This window comes from Cyanistes caeruleus, unplaced genomic scaffold (genome assembly GCF_971803275.1).
Source record: "Cyanistes caeruleus unplaced genomic scaffold, bCyaCae1.hap1.1 HAP1_SCAFFOLD_76, whole genome shotgun sequence".
Lineage (NCBI taxonomy): Eukaryota > Metazoa > Chordata > Aves > Passeriformes > Paridae > Cyanistes > Cyanistes caeruleus.
This window is the reverse complement of record NW_028255888.1, coordinates 2,250,856-2,263,783: the sequence shown is the minus strand read 5'-3', so window position 1 is coordinate 2,263,783 and position 12,928 is coordinate 2,250,856. Positions and strand designations below refer to the sequence as shown.

Below are 12,928 nucleotides of genomic sequence, written 5' to 3'. Positions count from 1 at the left end.
GGTGAGATTTTGAGGCGACTTGAAGAATTTTGAGGGATTTTTCTAGGATATGTGGAAATTTGTAAAGTTTTTGTGGGAAGTTTCTGGAATTTGGTGGGGTTTTGAGAAGGTTTAAGGAGTTCGTTGGGACGTTCATGGAATTGTGTGGGATGTTTGTGGAATTTCGAAAGACTTTGAGGAGACATGAAGAATTTTGAGGTATTTTTCTTAGATTGTGTGGTAAAGATTTTGTGGGATATTTCTGGAATTTGGTAGGGTTTTGAGAAGACTTAGGGAGTTTGTTGGGAAGTTTGTGGAATTTTTTGGGATGTTTCTGGAATTTTGTGCGATTTTGACCAGACTTGAAGAATTTTGAAAGAGTTTTCTTAGATCGTGTGCAAATTGGAGATTTTGTGGGACGTTTCTGGAATTTGGTAGACATTGAAGAGACATGAAGCATTTTGAGGTATTTTTCTTAGATTGTGTGGAAATTTGTGGGATGTTTCTGGAATTTGTTATGGTTTTGAGAAGACTTAGGGAGTTTGTTGGGATGTTTGTGGAATTTTGGTGGATGTTTCTGGAATTTTGAAGGATTTTGAGGAGACATGAAGAATTTTGAGGTATTTTTCTTAGATTGTGTGGAAATTTGTGGAGATTTTGTGGGATGTTTCTGGAATTTGTTAGACATTGTAGAGACATGAAGCATTTTGAGGTATTTTTCTTAGATTGTGTGGTAATTTGTAAAGATTTTGTGGGATGTTTCTGGAATTTGGTGGAGTTTTGTGAAAATGTAAAGAATTTTGTGGGAGGTTTCTGGAATGTTGTGCGATTTCTTTGAAATGTTGTGGAATGTTCTGGAATTTGGTGAGATTTTGAGAAGACTTGAAGAATTTTCAGGTATTTTTCTTAGATTGTGTGGTAATTTGTAAAGATTTTGTGGGATATTTCTGGAATTTGGTAGCGTTTTGAGAAGACTTAGGGAGTTTGTTGGGATGTTTGTGGAATTTTGTGGGATTTTGACAGACTTGAAGAATTTTGAAAGATTTTTTTTAGATCGCTTGCAAATTGGAGGAGATTTTGTGGGATGTTTCTGGAATTTGGTAGACTGAAGAGACGTGAAGCATTTTGAGGTATTTTTCTTAGCTTGTGTGCAACATGGAGGAGGTTTTGTGCAAAGTTTCTGGAATTTGGTAGGGTTTTGAGAAGATTTAGAGAGTTTGATGGGATGTATGTGGAATTTTGTGTGATTTTTCTGGAATTTGGTGGGATGTTTCTGGAATTTTGTGGGATTTTGACTAGACTTGAAGAATTTTGAAAGATTTTTCTTAGATTGCTTGCAAATTGGTGGAGGTTTAGTGGGAAGTTTCTGCAATTTGGTAGGGTTTCGTGAAAATGTAAACAATTTTGTATGAGGTTTCTGGAAGGTTGTGCGATTTTTTTGGAATGTTGTAGAATGTTCTGGAATTTGGTAAGATTTTAAAGAGACTTGAAGAATTTTGCGGGATTTTTCGATGATGTGTGGAAATTTTTAAAGTTTATGACTTTGAGGAGACATGAAGCATTTTGAAGTATTTTTCTTAAATTGTGTGGAAATTTTTGGAGATTTTGTGGGATGTTTCTGGAATTTGGTGAGATTTTGAGGAGACATGAAGAATTTTGAGGGTTTTTTTTAGATTGTGTGGAAATTTGTCAAGATTTTGTGGGATATTTCTGGAATTTGGTAGGGTTTTGAGAAGATTTTTCTGGAATTTTGTGGGATGTTTGTGGAATTTTTGGAAATAGGAAGAGTTTTTGTGGGATGTTTCTGGAATTTGGAAGGGTTTTGAGAAGATTTAGGGAATTGTGTGGGAAGTTTGTGGAATTTCGAAAGACTTTGAGGGGACATGAAGAATTTTGAGGTATTTTTCTTAGATTGTGTGGAAAATTTTGGAGATTTTGTGGGATGTTTCTGGAATTTGGTGGAGTTTTGCAAAAATGTAAAGAATTTTGTGGGAGGTTTCTGGAATGTTGTGCGATTTCTTTGAAATGTTGTGAAATGTTCTGGAATTTGGTGAGATTTTGAGGAGATGTGAAGAATTTTGAGGGAATTTTCTAGGATGTGTGGAAATTTGTAAAGATTTTGTGGGAAGTTTCTGGAATTTGGTAGCATTTTGAGAAGATTTAGGGAGTTTGATGGGATGTATGTGGAATTTTGTGTGATTTTTCTGGAATTTGGTGGGATGTTTCTGGAATTTTGTGGGATTTTGACTAGACTTGAAGAATTTTGAAAGATTTTTCTTAGATTGTGTGCAAATTGGTGGAGGTTTAGTGGGAAGTTTCTGGAATTTGGTAGGGTTTTGTGAAATTGTAAAGAATTTTGTAGGAGGTTTCTGGAAGGTTGTGCAATTTTTTTGGAATGTTGTGGAATGTTCTGGAATTTGGTAAGATTTTAAAGAGACTTGAAGTATTTTGAGGGATTTTTCTAGGATGAATGGAAATTGGAAAAGTTTTTGTGGGATTTTTCTGGAATGTGGTAGGGTTTTGAGAAGATTTAGGGAGTTTGTTGGTATGTTTGTGGAATTATGTGTGATGTTTCTGGAATTCTGTGGGATTTTTGTGGAATTTTGTGGGATGTTTCTGCAATTTTAAGGACTGAAAAGATATGATGCAATTGAGGTATTTTTCTTAGATTGTGTGCAAATTGGTGGAGGTTTAGTGGGAAGTTTCTGGAATTTGGTAGTGTTTTGAGAAGATTTAGGGAGTTTGTTTGGATGTTTGTGGAATTCCCTTGAATGTTTTTGGAATTTGGTGGGATGTTTGTGGAATTTTGTGGGATGTTTCTGGAATTTTGACGGACTTTGAGGAGACATGAAGAATTTTGAGGTATTTTTCTTAGATTGTGTGGAAATTTGTGGAGATTTTGTGGGATGTTTCTGGAATTTGGTGGAGTTTTGTGAAAATGTAAAGAATTTTGTGGGAGGTTTCTGGAATGTTGTGCGATTCTTTTGAAATGTTGTGGAATGTTCTGGAATTTGGTGAGATTTTGAGGAGACTTGAAGAATTTTGAGGGATTTTTCTAGGATGTGTGGAAATTTGTAAAGATTTTGTGGGATGTTTCTGGAATTTGAGGGAGTTTCGCAAAAATGTAAAGGATTTTGTGGGATATTTCTGGAATTGGGTGGTGTTTTGAGAAGACTTGAAGAATTTTAAGGTATTTTTCTTATATTGTGTGGTAATTTGTAAAGTTTTTGTGGGATATTTCTGGAATTTGGTAGGGTTTTGAGAAGACTTAGGGAGTTTGTTGGGATGTTTCTGGAATTTTGTGGGATTTTTCTGGAATTTTGTGGAATGTTTGTGGAATTTTGTGGAAATTGGAAAAGTTTTTGTGGGATGTTTGTGGAATTTGGTACGGTTTTGAGAAGATTTAAGGAGTTTGTTGGGATGTTTGTGGAATTTTGTGGGATGTTTCTGGACATTTGAAGGATTTTGAGAAGATTTAGGGAGTTTATTGGGATGTTTGTGGAATTTTGTGGGATGTTTCTGGAATTTGGTAGGGTTTTGAGAAGATTTTTCTGGAATTTTGTGGGATGTTTGTGGGATTTTGTGGAAATTGGAAGAGTTTTTGTGGGATGTTTCTGGAATTTGGTGGAGTTTTGCGAAAATGTAAAGAATTTTGGGGGAGGTTTCTGGAATGTTGTGCGATTTCTTTGAAATGTTGTGAAATGTTCTGGAATTTGGTGAGATTTTGAGAAGACTTGAAGAATTTTGAGGTATTTTTCTTAGATTGTGTGGTAATTTGTCAAGATTTTGTGGGATATTTCTGGAATTTGGTAGGGTTTTGAGAAGACTTAGGGAGTTTGTTGGGATGTTTGTGGAATTTTTTGGGATGTTTCTGGAATTTTGTGGGATTTTTGTGGAATTTGGTGGGATGTTTCTGGAATTTTGAGGGATTTTGTCTAGACTTGAAGAATTTTGAAAGAGTTTTCATAGATTGTGTGGTAATTTGTGGAGATTTTGTGGGATGTTTCTGGAATTTGAAAGACTTTGAGGAGTCCTGAAGAATTTTGAGGGTTTTTTTTTAGATTGTGTGGAAATTTGTCAAGATATTGGGGGATATTTCTGGAATTTGGTAGGGTTTTGAGAAGATTTTTCTGTAATTTTGTGGGATGTTTGTGGAATTTTGTGGAAATTGGAAAAGATTTTGTGGGATGTTTCTGGAATTTGGAAGGGTTTTGAGAAGATTTAGGGAATTGTGTGGGATGTTTGTGGAATTTCGAAAGACTTTGAGGAGACATGAAGAATTTTGAGGTATTTTTCTTAGATTGTGTGGAAATTTGTGGAGATTTTGTGGGATGTTTCTGGAATTTGAAAGATTTTGAGGAGTCATGAAGAATTTTTAGGGGTTTTTTTATATTGTGAGGAAATTTGTCAAGATTTTGTGGGATATTTCTGGAATTTGGTAGGGTTTTGAGAAGATTTTTCTGGAATTTTGTGGGATGTTTGTAGAATTTTGTGGAAATTTTTGTGGGAAGTTTCTGGAATTTGGTGGGGTTTTGAAAAGATTTAAGGAATTGTGTGGGATGTTTCTGGAATTTGGTAGACTTTGAGGAGACATGAAGGTTTTTGAAGTATTTTCATAGATTGTGTGGTAATATGTGGAGACTTCTGTGGGATGTTTCCGAAATTTGTTAAGGTTTTGAGAAGATTTAGTGAGTTTTTTGGGATGTTTCTGGAATTCTGTGGGATGTTTTTGGAATTTGTTGAAATTTTTGTGGAATTCCGTGGGATGTGTCTGGAATTTGGAAGGGATTTGAGAAGATTTTTCTGAAATTTTGTGGGATGTTTGTGGAATTTTGTGAAAATTGGAAGAGTTTTTGTGGGATATTTCTGGAATTTGGTAGGGTTTTGAGAAGATTTAGGGAATTGTATGGGATGTTTTTGGAATTTCGAAAGACTTTGAGGAGGTATGAAGAATTTTGAGGTATTTTTCTTAGATTGTGTGGAAATTTGTGGAGATTTTGTGGGATGTTTCTGGAATTTGGTGGAGTTTTGCGAAAATGTAAAGAATTTTGTGGGAGGTTTCTGGAATGTTGTGCGATTTCTTTGAAATGTTGTGGAATGTTCTGGAATTTGGTGAGATTTTGAGGAGATGTGAAGAATTTTGAGGGAATTTTCTAGGATGTGTGGAAATTTGTAAAGATTTTGTGGGAAGTTTCTGGAATTTGGTGGAGTTTTGAGAAGATTTTTCCAGAATTTTGTGAGATGTTTCTGGAATTTGGTAGGGCTTTGAGAAGGTTTAAGGAGTTTGTTGGGATGTTTGTGGAATTGTGTGGGATGTTTGTGGAATTTGTAAGACTTTGAGGAGACATGAAGAATTTTGAGGTATTTTTCTTAGATTGTGTGGAAATTGGAGGAGATTTTGTGGGATGTTTCTGGAATTTGGTAGGGTTTTGAGAAGACTTAGGGAGTTTGTTGGGATGTTTCAGGATTTTTGAGGGATTTTGACTAGAATTGAAGAATTTTGAGTTTTCTTTTATTGTGTGCAAATTTGTAGAGATTTTGTGGGATGTTTCGGTAATTTGAAAGACTTTGAGGAGACATGAAGAATTTTGAGGGGTTTTTTTAGATTGTGTGGAAATTTGTCAAAATTTTGTGGGATATTTCTGGAATTTGGTAGAGTTTTGAAAAGATTTTTCTGGATATTTGTGGGATGTTTGCGGAATTTTTGGAAATTGGAAAAGTTTTTGTGGGATGTTACTGGAATTTGGTAGGGCTTTGAGAAGATTTAGGGAATTGTGTGGGATGTTTGTGGAATTTCGAAAGACGTTGAGGAGACATGAGGGATTTTGAGGTATTTTTCTTAGATTGTGTGGAAATTTGTGGAGATTTTGTGGGATGTTTCTGGAATTTGGTGGAGTTTTGCGAAAATGTAAAGAATTTAGTGGGAGGTTTCTGGAATGTTGTGCGATTTTTTTGAAATGTTGTGGAATGTTCTGGAATTTGGTGAGATTTTGAGGAGACTTGATGAATTTTGATTGATTTTTCTAGGATGTGTGGAAATTTGTAAGCTTTTTGTGGGAAGTTTCTGGAATTTGGTGGGGTTTTGACAAGATTTTTCTAGAATTTTGTGAGATGTTACTGAAATTTGGTGTTGTTTTGAGAAGGTTTAAGGAGTGTGTTGGGATGTACGTGGAATATTGTGGGATATTTCTGTAATTTTGAAGGACTTTGAGGAGACATGAAGAATTTTGAATAATTTTTCTTAGATTGCGTGCAAATTGGAGGAGATTTTGTGGGAAATTTCTGGAATTTGTTAGACTTTGAAGAGACATGAAGGATTTTGAGGTATTTTTCTTAGATTGTGTGGAAATTAGTGGAGTTTTTGTGGGATGTTTCTGGAATTTGGTGGAGTTTTGCGAAAATGTAAAGAATTTTTTGGGAGGTTTCTGCTGGAATGTTGTGCGATTTTTTTGGAATGTTGTGGAATGTTCTGGAATTAGGTGAGATTTTGAGGAGACTTGAAGAATTTTGAGGGATTATTCTAGGATGTGTGGAAATTTGTAAAGTTTTTGTGGGATGTTTCTGGAATTTAGTGGGGTTTTGAGAAGATTTAGGGAGTTTGTTGGGATGTTTCTGGAATTTTGTGGGATTTTGACTAGACTTGAATCATTTTGAAAGATTTTTCATAGTGTCTGTTCAAATTTGTGGAGATTTTGTGGAATGTTTCTGGAATATGAAAGACTTTGAAGAGATGTCGTGGTTTTAAACGAATAACTGAGAAAATTACTTATTTCTTGCTGTGAGATATGTACTAGAACAAGAGCAAAACAGGCCTAAAACTTAAAAGGAAAAAGGAAAGTTTATTGACAAACTACAATAATAAGAACACCAAAATAAACTTCCAGAAAACCTTTTCATCCCCTATCTACTCACTATTTCCTTGTTCACATGACAACAGAGACAAAAACTTTGGAACTTTGATGGTTAAAACAGTCCCAATTCTTGCTACAGTCTTTTCACCAGTCTTTGTAGAGAAACAGACGTTTCTTCCTGTTACTTTATGGAGTTTCTCAGAAGAAAACTATTTTTGTTATAGTTTTCCATTGCCCTAATGTTAGCTGCCCAGAGCTGCTATTATTCGAGCCCACTCCTCCCATTTTCACATCACTCTGAGGTTTGTATGGGCCATGAGTCTAGGGATAGCATTTTTAAGGGTAAGTTATTCAAAGGCAAAAAGTCTTCTTCATCTGTTTCGTGAGCTTCACTAGAAAACAGTTTTCTCATTGCCTCTCAAGGCTTCAAATCTCCCAGCACTTCACTATACCATAATTACTCTACTTTTTACTCAAATTTACACTTTGAACACTTTATTCCTCTCTAGATTCTGTATCATGAATTAAAGGAGTTCTTTTCAGAACTGTCCATCTCCAGAGTTTTAACAGAAAGATATTTCAGCTTAATTAAAGCATCTTCTTAATTCTCTACCTTTTCTGAAGCTTCTTTTCTTTCCTGTCAGTGGTAGTTTATAAAGTCTCTTTTCATGTTGATCACTCTCTCTCTCTCTGTCTGGATAAAAAGATTAATCCGCAAGTCTCATCTGGGTAATGAAAGAGTTAAAATCTTGCCCAGGCTTTTTGTAGGTGGTTCGGTGATCTCTGCCAAACAGGAGCTGGAGCTGTCTGTGATGGAAGGTTCCTCATGGCTGCTCTGGACAGTGTAGTCGCCGCTCCAGCCCGCTGCAAGTCCAGGGCCTCTCTCTTTCTTCACTCGGCATTTTCCAGTGAATTTAGTTACAGCAAAACCTGCAGCTGAGCCAGAGATCGGTTCGGCCCGGCCCGGGCCCGAGGAAAACCTTCCCCAGGCCCCCCGCCATCTGCCGGCCGGGACACGCGGCTGGCCCCGGCCCCGGCCCCGCCCGGCCGCATGGCCTGGGCAGGGAACGGGAGGCCTGGAGCTCTGCCACCCTTCACAGCCAGGAAACAAAGAGAACCAAGAGAGCTCTGGTTTTACACTTTAAGGTAGGGTTCACAAGTTGATCCCACTTTTCAATGGCGTAAACTGCTGTCAATTCTCAGCAATGACCGATAATTGGTCAGGAGAAAAGACTCCAGGCAGTTCCCAGCAACTCCAACTCCCTTAAAGGTAAAGTTAACTCCATGACAATATGATTATATTCTGTTTTAATTAAAGGTTTCAAGCTAGGACAGCAGTGCTGCCCACAATTTTTCATCAGTTAGTTCTTTTTGAGGCTAAATTTGATTAATGAGAGGGGTTTCCCTCTCCACTGTTTCTTTGGTGAGTAAGCATTCTTTGAATTTTTAACCCATTCCTCTCTTCGGGCCACTGGCAAGAGATGGGTCTCATTCCTTTCTTCATCTAATTGTTTCTGCAAAATTTCAACTAGGTTTTGAAAGGAGATGTCATGGTTTTAAACCAGTAACTAAAAAATTACTTATTTCTTGCTGTGAGATATGGATTAGAACAAGGGCAAAACAGGCTTAAAACTTAAAAAGGGATAAAGAAAGTTTATTAACAAAACTACAAGAATAAGAACACCAGAATAAACTTCCAGAAAACTCTTCTATCTCTCACTACTTGACCATTTCTTTGTATACATGACACCATAGAGACAAAAAAAATTTTGAACTTTGGTGGTTAAAAACAGTCCCAATTCTTGTTACAGTCTTTTCATCAGTCTTTGTAGAGAAACAGAAGTCTCTTTCTGAGAACCTATGGAGTTTCTCACAAGAAAACTATTTCTGTTACAGTTCTCTGTTGCTCTGATGCCAGCTGCCCGGAAATCTGTCATCAGTTCTTCTCCTCTCATTTCACATCACTCTGAGGTGTGTATGGGCCATGAGTCTAGGGATGTCATTTTAAGGATGAGTCATTCAAAGGCAAAAGTCTTCTTCATCTGTCTCTGTGAGCTTTCCTAGAAAACAGTTTTCTCATTGCGCCAAGGCTTCAAAATCTTCGCTTTACTCAGTTCCAGCAACTCACTGTATCACAATTACTCTCTCTTTTGCTCAAAAATCCACACTTTGAACACTCCAAGCTTCCCAATACTCTGTCATGAATTAAAGGAGTCTTTTTAAGCTACTATTGTCCATCTCCATAGCTTTAACAGAAAGGTATTTCAGCTTGTAAAGCATCTCCTTATTCTCTCTTCCCCATTTAAAACTTAACTCTTTTCCTCACTGTTTTTAGTGGTTTTATGATGTCTTCTTCATGTTGATTGTCTCTCTCTTTCTCTGTCTTTCTGGGAAAAAGGAGTAATCTGTACGTTTTATTCAGGTAGTAAAAGAATTAAAAGCTTTAGAAAAGCTGCAAGAGTTCATGGTGTCAGGTTTCAGTCCAGCAGCAGAAACTGAAAACTAAACCAGGTTGGCCGGCTCTGCTTTCTTTTCCTCCGTGCCCCCCCCCGCCCCCGTCCCCCCCCCTTTGTCCTCTGTGGCCTTGTCCGGCTTGGGAGGGGAGGGGGCAGGGGAGAAGGAGGAGGCCACGACAGAGCCTTGTTACCTTTTCAGAAGCCAGAAACAAAAGAGCGGACCAGAGTGCTCTGACTTTACATATTAGGGCGGTGTTCACAGTTTGAATTCACTTTTTAATGGTCAAAACTGCTGTCAATTGTTCTTAAAAATGACTGATAATTGGTCAGGAGGAAAGTCTCCCATCAGCCACCAGCACCTTCAACTTCCTTAGCTCCTAAAATCACTATAAAGGTAAAGCCACCCCATGACATCAATTAAAGACAGGAATGGCAGCGTGGTGGGGAAAAAGGGTTTCTAGAAGTTCTATTCTGCATTCTTAACCTTGTAGTTTGGTTAATAAACTTACTCATTCCTTTAAGTTTTAAGCTTCTTTTGCCCTTCTCATCATCCACATCTCACAGCAAGAAATGAGTAAGTTTTACAGTGATTTTCTAACTAATGCTTTAAAACCACGACAGGCGTAACAGAGAGTGGAACACTGGGGCTGTGCCTGCTGTGGTGTCACAGAAAGGAGAACACTGGGGCTGTCCCTGCTGTCGTGTCACAGAGAGGGGGAAATTGGGACAGTCACAGCAGTGGTGTCACAAAGAGGAGGACATGGTAGCTATCACTGCTGTGGTGTCACAGAGAGGAGAACACTGGGGCTGTCCCTGCTGTGGTGTCACAGAGAGGGGAACACTGGGGCTGTCACTTGTGCTAGTGTGTGTTAGATTGACATTTATGAAAAAAAGAGAAGCAGCTAAGGAAGTTAAGGTTGCTGGAAACTGATTGGAGTTTTTTGTCCTGGCCAATACCTGGCCATTTCTGGAATTGACAGTATTTTTGCCCATTGAAAAGTGACATGAAGCTGTGAACACCACCCTTTCAATTTTAAGCCAGGGAATTTCTCTTTCTCTTTGCTTTCTGGCTTTTGAAGAGGTAACAGGGCTCTGGTTCAGCCTCCGCCGCTCCACGTCAGACAAGGCCGCGGCGGGGAGTGGGGCTGGCTGGAGTTCTGCGGTTCCTGGTGCTGGATGGCGACTGTGAAGTGACAGGAGCCCCTTCCCAGAGGGGCTGAAGCCCTTGCAGGGCTCGCTGCGCCTTGTGCAGCGGGGCTGCCGGGTCAGGCCACTTCCTGGCTCGGCTGCAGTTTCTGACGCTGCTGGCTTTCAGCAGAGACTGCCGAGGAAGGGGAGGGAAAGCTCTTGAGCTGCGGCGTGCTGAGACAGTGGCCACACTCCTCCAGAGCAGCTACCAAAAATCTTCCCTGGCAAACGGCTCCAGCCGCTGCCTCGGCAGAGATCAAGGCCTGGGCAAGAGTTTAACCCTTTCACTAGGCAGATGAGACTTGCAGATTAATCCTTTTTCCAGAGAGAGGGGAAGAGAGAGGGATCACCATGGAAAGAGACAGCATCAAGGATCAAAGGCAGCAAGGGAAGGAATTAACCCTCAGATGGAAAGACAATAAGGAGATGCCTGAATAAGCTGAAGTTTTCTTTTGTTCAAGCTATGGAGAGGGACAATAATGTCCTGAAAAAACTCCTTTCATTCCTGAAAGAGTATTTGGGGGGGAATGGAGTATTTCAAAGTGTAGATCTGAGCAAAAGTAATTCATTGATAAAGCTGAGTCAAGGGTGAAGTGGTTGTAATCCTAGGAGATGCTGGAAGAGAAAAGGAGAAGTGAGAGTTGTTGAAGATTTGTGGCTCTTAAGAGACAAAGCAAAAATTTCTGTTTCCAGAGATGGTCACAGAGACAAACGAAGAGAACTTTTGCCTTGGAAGATCTCATCCTTCTAAGGACACCCCTTGAATCATGGCCCAAGAACACAGCTCAGAGTGGTGTGAAATGGGAGGAAAGGACTGATGGCAGAGTTTTCTGGGCCACTGGCATCAGAGCAATAGGAAGCCACGAGAAAATGGTTTTCTTATGAAAAACTCCATAGATTGACAAAAAAGAACTTCTTTTTCTCGACAAAGACTGCTGAAAAGACTATAGCAAAGTTTGGACTGTTTTAACCACCAGGGTTTGGTTTTTTTCCTCTATGTTGTCAATTAAAGACAGGAATGGGAGCATGGTGGGGAAAAAGGGTTTCTGGAAGTTTTATTCTGCTTTCTTAACCTTGTAGTTTGGTTAATAAACTTACTCATTCCTTTAAGTTTTAAGCTTCTTTTGCCCTTCTCATCATCCACATCTCACAGCAAGAAATGAGTAAGTTTTACAGTGATTTTCTAACTAATGCTTTAAAACCACGACAGGCGTAACAGAGAGTGGAACACTGGGGCTGTGCTTGCTGTGCTGTCACAGAGAGGAGAACACTGGGGCTGTGCCTGCTGTGCTGTCACAGAGAGGAGAACACTGGGGCTGTCCCTGCTGTGGTGTCACAGAGAGGAGAACACTGGGGCTGTCCCTGCTGTGCTGTCACAGAGAGGTGGAAACTGGGACATTCACAGCGGTTGTGTCACAGTGTCATGGGGTGGTTTTACCTTTATGGTAGTTTTGAGAGCTAAGGAAGTTGAAGGTGCTGGTGGCTGATGGCAGTCTTTCCTCCAGACCAATTATCAGTCATTTCTAACAATTGACAGCAGTTTTGACCATTAAAACGTAGAGTCACGCTGTGAACACCTCCTTAAGATGTAAAGTCAGAGCACTCTTGTCCTCTTTTGTTTCTGGCTTCTGAAAAGGTAACAAGGCTCTGTCGTGGCCTCCTCCTCTCCCCCCCCGCCCTCCAGGCCAGACAAGGCCACAGAGGACGAAGGCAGGGGCGGAGGAAAAGAAAGCAGAGCCGGCCAACCTGGTTTAGTTTTCAGTTTCTGCTGCTGGACTGAAACCTGACACCATGAACTCTTGCAGCTTTTCTAAAGCTTTTAATTCTTTTACTACCTGAATAAAATGTACAGATTACTCCTTTTTCCCAGAAAGACAGAGAAAGAGAGAGACAATCAACATGAAGAAGACATCATAAAACCACTAAAAACAGTGAGGAAAAGAGTTAAGTTTTAAATGGGGAAGAGAGAATAAGGAGATGCTTTACAAGCTGAAATACCTTTCTGTTAAAGATATGGAGATGGACAATAATAGCTTAAAAAGATTCCTTTAATTCATGACAGAGTATATTGGGAGGAATGGAGTGTTCAAAGTGTGGATTTTTGAGCAAAAGAGAGAGTAATTGTGATACAGTGAGTTGCTGGAACTGGAATAAAAATTGTAAAATAAACCCAAAACTTACTTTCCTTTGAGATCTCACCAACAGACAGAAGACTCTGCATCGTTGGATGGCGGAGTGGACTTCGACATTGGTAGCTATAATCCCCTTACTCTCTTTCTTTGTGCTTTGCTTTCTCCTCTTTTCCCTCTATCGCATATTAGTGCTGATGAGCACTCAGTAAAGTGTGTTCTGCTGTTTGAGTCCCTGGTTTGCTGATAATCTTTTGTACTCTACAATCAAATAAAAGAGCCACATCACGAATCCCACCTTGCGGATCATGACATAAATTGGCAT

General features: G+C 39.2%; 2 protein-coding genes across 2 annotated transcripts in view; both read right to left on the bottom strand.

Annotated features, from left to right (window-relative positions):
• The window catches only part of LOC147646935 (uncharacterized), a 592,289-nt gene that overhangs the window by 267,419 nt on the left and 311,942 nt on the right, over positions 1-12,928 (bottom strand). The gene's annotated exons all lie outside the window — the stretch shown is intronic.
• The window catches only part of LOC147646947 (serine/threonine-protein kinase pim-1-like), a 27,887-nt gene extending 14,959 nt beyond the window's left edge, over positions 1-12,928 (bottom strand). The window contains exon 1 of the mRNA XM_086872708.1: positions 12,902-12,928. Coding sequence (XP_086728834.1) covers positions 12,902-12,928 — 27 coding nt within the window. The remainder of the gene's footprint in view (positions 1-12,901) is intronic.